Source organism: Sturnira hondurensis, unplaced genomic scaffold (genome assembly GCF_014824575.4).
Source record: "Sturnira hondurensis isolate 20B ecotype Veracruz unplaced genomic scaffold, ASM1482457v3 Scaffold0001872, whole genome shotgun sequence".
Lineage (NCBI taxonomy): Eukaryota > Metazoa > Chordata > Mammalia > Chiroptera > Phyllostomidae > Sturnira > Sturnira hondurensis.
The window spans coordinates 34,730,254-34,737,899 of NW_028074503.1; the positions used below are offsets into that span (position 1 = coordinate 34,730,254).

General features: G+C 41.1%; 1 protein-coding gene across 1 annotated transcript in view; it reads left to right on the forward strand.

Moving 5' to 3' along the window:
- CDH7 (cadherin 7) overlaps positions 1 to 5,765 on the forward strand; it is a 121,019-nt gene extending 115,254 nt beyond the window's left edge. Inside the window, exon 12 of the mRNA XM_037035583.1 lies at positions 4,660 to 5,765. Coding sequence (XP_036891478.1) covers positions 4,660 to 5,153 — 494 coding nt within the window. The 3' untranslated portion in view covers positions 5,154 to 5,765. The remainder of the gene's footprint in view (positions 1 to 4,659) is intronic.
- The last annotated feature ends 1,881 nt before the right edge of the window (positions 5,766 to 7,646 follow it).

The window sequence follows — 7,646 nt, forward strand, 5'->3', positions numbered from 1 at the left end:
CTTTAACCAAGGAAGTATAAAACCTGTACTCAGAAAGCTCTAACATATTAAAGGGATTGTGGAAGGATATACTGCACCTGTGGATGCAAAGAATTAATGCATATATTCAACACAATCCCTATCAAAATGCCAAGGGTGTTTTCCAGAGAACTAAAGCAAAATAGCCTAAACCTTAGGTGGCCACGGAAGACCCCCAAATAGCCAAAGCAATACGGAAAAAGAACAAAGTTGGAGGTATCACACTACCTGATGCCAAACTATAAAGCTATTCTAATCAAAATAGCATAAGACTGGCCTAAAAGCAGTCAAATAGATCGATGGCAAGACTAGAGAGCCCAGAAATAAACCCACACCTATTTAGGATCAATCTGAGACAAAGGAGGCAAGAACATACAGTGGGGTAAAGGCAGTGTCTTCAGTAAATAGTGTTGGGATAACTGGACCCATGCAAAAACATAAGTCGAAATGTGTTAAAGACTTGGATATAAGAAATGAAAACATAAAACTCCTAGAACAAACCATAGGCAGTAATCTACTTGACATTGCTCTTAGCAATATGTATTTTTTGGTGGTTTCTCTTTGGGAAAGGAAAAAAAGTGTTTTTGCACAGTGAAAGAAACCATCCACAAAATGAAAAGACAACCCACTGAATAGGAAAAGATAGTTGCCAATGATATATCTGACAAGGGATGAATAACTTGCATAGATAATGGACATATGTGACTCAACACCAAATTCAGACAAATCTGATTTAAAAACGAGCAGAGGACCTGACAGAATTTTTCCAAAGAGGACAAGCTGACCAATAGATATATGAAAAGATGTTAAATGTCACTAATAATCAGGGGAATACAAATAAAAACCACAATGAGATATCACTTCACAGCTGTCAGAAAGCTATCACCAAAAAGTGAACAAATAAGTATTGATGAGGATGTGGGGAAAAGGGAACCCTTGTTCACTGTTGACAGGATTGTAACTTGGTGCAGTCAGTATGGAAGTTCCTAGAAAAAATTAAAAATAGAACTACCTTATGAACTAGCAATTCCAACTATCTGGGTATTTGTCTGAAGAAACCCAAAACCTAATTCGAAAAGATGTGTGCACTCCTATGTTCATTTCAGCAATTTTTACAACAGCCAAGATATGAAAGCCTCCTAAGTGCCCATCAATAGACAACCAGAAAAAGAAGAGGTTGTACATCTATACAATAAAAAACTACTCAGCCATAGAAAATAATGAAATTTTGCCATTTGTGACAACCTGGGTAGACCTAGAGGGTATTAATGCTAAGTGCTATGGGACAAAGGAAAACAAATACCGTACGATTTCACTTATATGTGGAATCTAAAAAACAAAACAACCACATTAAACAGATGCAAAGGACAGACACAGAAAATCAACCGATGGTCGCCAGATGGGAGAGGGGTGGGGGCATGGTGGAAAAGTTGAAAGGAATAAAAAATACAAATTGCCAGTGATAAGAAGTGTTAGGGATGCAGAACACAGCACAGGGAAGATGGTCAACAATATTTTAATTACTATGTACGGTGTCAGATGGGTATTAGACTTACTGGGATGATCACTTTGTAAGTCATAAAAATGTCTAATCGCTGCATTGTACACCTGAAACTAACACATTAATATATGTCACCTGTAATTGAATAATGAAGACGATTTGTAAATCTATTCATAAGTGAGCCCAGACTGTTTCAACCCATGTTGTTCAAGGATCAGGAGTGTGTGTGTGCACATGCACGTGTGTGCACGCATGGCAGAGACGGAGAGAGGAGATTCATTGTAATTATATGAAGGAAAGAGAACTGAGAATTTTGAAATGTTTTGTCTACTTTGACCTTGCGTTGAACTAAAAGAACATTGAATTCTTACATAATTCTTACTTCTTACCTTTATTTACTTTGGAATCCCTCATTTCTTATATCCTTTTCCACTTGGGGACCTTCGCGCCCCCTCAGCTCCACTGCCCAATATGTGGAGCAGATTTCTCATTTTTGCCCGCCTCCACCTGTCCATCCATCATGGTTTTCCCTGATACTTCTCACCTCTCTATTCTGTCTGACTTCTCCACAAGGAGTCTTATGTGGCCCCATGTTCTTTCTGTTACAATTACTTTTATTTGGGGGGAACTATGTAAAAAGTTTCAGAAACTAAAGATACACCTAATTCAAAAAGTGTTTTATTTATGCCTTTGAAAACTCACTGATGTGTCTTTCTCTGCACAAGCAGCTACTACCTGAGCTCCAGCCCCATCACCTGTGTTGAGGCAGTGAACTCAGAGTGCTACAAAAGTGCGTGGGGTGGGGTCTGTCTCACCCCCTAAGTATGCATTTAACTTCATGGACAAGAGACAGGTTGTTTCAAATACCCGAGACAACCACCAAGGGTAACAATGCCTCACAGAATCGCTCCAAGTGTTGAACAGTAGACCTGCATTTCTCACCTTACTACCTTTCCTCTGTCCCATTTAATCCGCAGTTCCCATGCCTTGGCGAATAGTTAATACGCTTTCTACTTTGATTGTTAACTAATCTTGTTCTTCGTTTTTCTTTGATCAAAGCAGAAAAGTGATGGCATTACTTGCTGTGTTCATGGAAGGTTGAATTAAAGTTATGACAATGAACAAGCTCTCTGTTGCCCACCAAGTGCCTGGTGTTCTGCTAACTCTCCTTATCGACTCCCCGGGCCCTTTAGCTCTATAATCCACCCCGAGAACACCGACGTCGTCTATAATTATCACGAATAGCTGGGCTCATTGCCCAGGATCACACATCGAACCTGCGAAAAGGCTGGGCTTTGACCCAACGCCTTCTTGACACGGAAGCTGTATGCAAGTTTCAGGTCCATGCCTGAGTGCTCATGTGGAGCTGCGACAGAGTGGACCTTGAAAACCACAAGGGTTTGGAGTGGTGGCAATGAGGAGTGTCAGACAAGAAGAGACAAGTATGGGGAATCCATTGAGTGGGGAAGGGAGGCGAGTACCAGATGGCTAGTGGGGACAGACGGAGAAGTGAATTGTAGGCAAGCATTTGAACTATGTATCTGCCATTTTGGTAAAGCCAGTCGAGAACGAAAGAGTGAGTGGGAGATAAAAAGGGACCAGGCATGTTTGGGCCACAGCAATGTGAGAAGGTGACCAGAAAAGCTCCGAATTGTATCCAGTTTCTAAACTGTAGGCTGTCAGTAAAGCCGATGCATGAGCAATAGGTCAGGGTGAAGTGGGGAACACAAAATAGAGCGATAAATAAGGAAGAGGAACTGTCCCAGTAAGCGATTGCTTTCACGACTATTTTCAAAGAGCTCCAATAAAAATGTCTTCCCCAGTCCCATCCCTGCTGATGTTTGGAAAAGCAGATCACAGGTAAACACTGACGGAAAGCACATACTTTCCACTGAGGATAAAAACATTTTAAAAAATATATTAGGTACTTAGAGGGTTGGTGTTTTAATGCTGATTAATGGAGAGGATGGAACATGCCTTACCCTCTAACCACCATATTTAAGTTCCTCTGAATTCCATTGATACCTTTTGTGGTTTTATATTTGTATTTTCAAATATATTCTTAATTGCCAAAGTAACACCTTATAAGATATTTTAAATATAAGCATTTCAATTTTTTTTAAAACATGCCAGGAATAACAACCATTCGGGCCTTTTAGATGCCCCCACCCCAATTTTGGCTGATGTGATACAAATTGTTGAAAAAGATGTATTATTAGTTAAGATAATTAATGTAAATTCATTTGTTTGCATATTTTTTAATTCCCAAACTTAAGACTACTTTTCCTTCTTCATTTCATCTTAATCCCGCCACCATGAAATCCAGTGTCTTCATTCGGCGGGAACGCAGCCGGAGAAGAGCAGACCCTTTATCCGTGTGTGGCCAGGACACTTGCTCTCCTTTCCCGAGAAACCACACGCCCTATTTTCTAGTTATCAACTTTGATACAGGAAGCCTAATTCCTAATGGCAGAGAGATGCTTGGTTTCTTAAATCTGCCTTTAGCTAATGCTGAAAACCTCACAACCTGTATTCTCTCTTGGTATAATGCATGAAGACCAAGTTCCATATTCCTACGAGTAGGGTTCAATTTCCTACAGAGAAGCTTTTCATCTCCATACAGGGTCTGACTTGCTAGATTGTATTTAACAGCTGAGTTTTAGAGACAAGTACTAGGTATTTCTTCAAAGACCCCTACTAAACGCTGTAATCCATTTTCTTCCGAAACTGCAGCTGCCAAATTATACCCAAAACATTTGTAAATGCCACTTTGCCTTTCCAGTAATTACCGAGTTCAAAAAAAAAAATCCCTTTGTGTGTCTTTGCTTTGAAATTACTGTATTTATCCCGAACTTGCCCTTCACTTGGTTCTACCAAATGCTGCTGTGGCGGTTATGGGAAAGAGGGAGACATCAATTCTGAACAGGTGTGGAAAATGATTGCTTTTGATGTCCTCGAGTGTTCTATTTTTAAGGGCGTTTGAGCGATTTTAACACTTCAACTGTTCCGAATTCCCCTGCCAACTGATTTCCCCTGAAAGGGCTGGGAGTCCACTTCCGAGCCCCAGGCTGCAGGATGCCCGTCCTCGCGTTTAGTGAAACATTTACTGAAACGTTCCCTCTGCTGTCTCCTTGTTTCAGTGCTGATCCTCCTGATCGTCACCCTGAGACGGCGGAAAAAGGAGCCCCTCATTTTCGACGAAGAGAGAGACATCCGCGAGAACATCGTGCGCTACGACGACGAGGGCGGGGGCGAGGAGGACACCGAGGCCTTCGACATGGCCGCGCTGAGAAACCTCCACGTGGTCAGGGACACCAAGACCCGCAGGGACGTGACTCCGGAGATCCAGTTCCTGAGCCGCCCGGCTTTCAAAAGCGTCCCCGACAATGTCATTTTCCGGGAGTTCATCTGGGAGCGGCTGAAGGAGGCGGACGTGGACCCCTGTGCGCCCCCCTACGACTCCTTGCAGACCTACGCGTTCGAGGGGAACGGCTCGGTGGCCGAGTCGCTCAGCTCGCTGGAGTCCATCAGCTCCAGCTCGGAGCAGAACTACGACTACCTGAGCGACTGGGGGCCGCGCTTCAAGCGCCTGGCGGACATGTACGGCACCGGCCAGGAGGGCCTGTACTCATAGCCCCGGGGCCTGCGCCGGGCGGGGACTGCAGACCAGGGGAGAGCCAACATGAAACGCAATGGAAAAACACACGACTTGCAGATGACGGGAACTCCACTGGCTAGAGGAGGTGGTTGTACATAGTTCTCCATTTTTAACGGTTTAGGTTTCTGCCTCGGTGAAGTGTGATACGTTCATTTGATTGGCCCAAGGGATGGATTGACCACGGACCCTGAGCATGGGAAGGTTTTCTGGCCAAAAGGCATGCTCAGTGCTTTGTGAGTAGATAGCAACTCTCAGCTGCCTGCAAAGGCGCCCAGCCTCTGTGAGTGAGTGGTGCCCTGTGCCTCTGGCGAACCCCGGATGCTCCGCACATACCCTCCTGGTGCTGCCAATGAGGAGAACACGCCCTGTGGTGGGAAAGCGCTGCAACTTCCTGCATATCACATCTTGGGACACATTTAATTTATAGGGATGCTTTTAGCTTGCTAGATTAGAGAATCCAGCAGAATTTTATTGCTGTGGTTTAGCAAATATATTTTATGTAGCAAAATATAAATTCATAGAAAAGTCCTCCCCAATCTTCCAATGCAATCCAATAAAATGTGGTTGAAGGCAGTGTAAAAAAAAAAAGCAACCATTGTTTAACCAATAAATAAAAGGGTTCTAAATAAGAAAAAGGTAAATCATGTTTAAAGTGTGCAATTGTTTTGAGATTCTTTTGTAGGTATAAAAAGTTGCTATTTGTCTTTTTTTTTCTCTTCTGATTTGTACGGGAGAGTATCTTTTCTTTCTTATTTGATACATGATATTACATTTATTTTGGAGCTCCAGTCTCCACTAAGTTCAGGTCCATCTTCCTGCCTCATAGTGTTAAGCTCATCAGAACATGCTGCTTTTGTCTCCGGTCTGAGCTCCACGAAGGCAATGAAGCAGAGAAATGGAGATAGCATACAGTGGTTGATCCCTGCTGTGGCTGACATCTCGGAGAGGAACACAGCTACTGGACACGTGGGTCACCGGTCTTAGCCATCAGAACGTACAAAACAGGGGAGTGAAAGATTGGTGTTTTAGAAAGAAGATTTCAAAGATCATTGAGATTTCCTTTGATGCAAGATTTATTTTTCAAGGTCACAAGTTCTAGATGCTCCAAAGACTTTTGAGAATTTGTTTTATCCCAACCTCTTTTGCTGTAAACATACGACGTTTAAGACTGATTTTTTATATACCTTCAACAATTCAATGTTATACATTTCAGAAATCCATCTTTAAATTCCAATGCAAATATGTTCCTCCAGAATAGAACTTGTATAATTTTTGTGCTGGTTTAGATGTTCCAAAGTGAGGAGAGCAATGTCAAAAAATCCCATGTGTTTAAGTTTGTAATGGGCTTCTTGTTAAAAGAGAAGAATTTTATGACTAATATACGATTTCTACCTATCTTTTTTTTCTAGAACAGTACTAGTTCAATGTGCATATATTCAAGTAAGAACAGATTTTCTTTGTTCCTTTTGGGAAGAATTATTGTTGAGTTCCCAAGAAATCTGTAGGGGGTGGAGTGGGCATTGTGTAAGAAATTAAGTTTTGAAAGTGCTTCTTTCTGAAAGACAAACACTGGACCTAGGCTATCAGTGTTTTGATGACATGAGGAGAAACCATGTAGGATTCTGTAAGCTTGCAGCCCCCTGCTCAGAAATGAAGTATGAAATGAAATGAAATGAAAGTGGCCTTCAGCTTCATCACAATAAATAATTCGATAAATTGGATTATCTGCCAACAGTCCTTTCATTTGAATAAAGTTTTGCAGACATTGTTTCATGACCAGGTAGATATGCTTCTTGCTGTATGGATACGCATATATACAAAAAAAAAAACAACAACCAATTTTATAACAGAGTAAAAGATACGCTCACTACTTTTAGTCATGTATGTAAGTTTTTCAAATAAAAAAAAACCTAGTACACGTCTACCCTTTTCAAAAAAATCACAGTGCGGCGTAGGAATTATGTAGGTATTGAATCGGCAAGGTGCTGAGAAAACAGTTTTGTAATAATCCCCTTTTCGTCTGCAAGAAGGTAAAATAGTTTAGTACAGTTGACTTATGTCGTCAGAACTGCTGATTGGTTGCACATATCACTCAATGGAGGTGTGAATGTATTTTAGAAAAGGAATATTTCATTATTCACCAGGCTTTCTTTCCTTTTAAAGAATATATTTTCTTGGTTTTTTAATTTTGTTTCATATTTGCCAGTAATATATTGGGAAAAGACTCAAATTTAAATAAAGATTTGAAATTCTTGCCTATGCTCAATTGCTCATTTTATGTGTGGAAGATTTTATCAGTACCGTGTTGAAGTTGACTCAGTGCTTTTTTTTAAATGCTTGCGATGACTGGGAAAATATCCCTAATGTAGACAGGATTTACATGAAGCACTTCTAGCTAAATTTACTGTAATGATGGCAAATTTATTTTAGTGTCCTTTTTTTTTTTCAGAAATACGACACTATGCATGA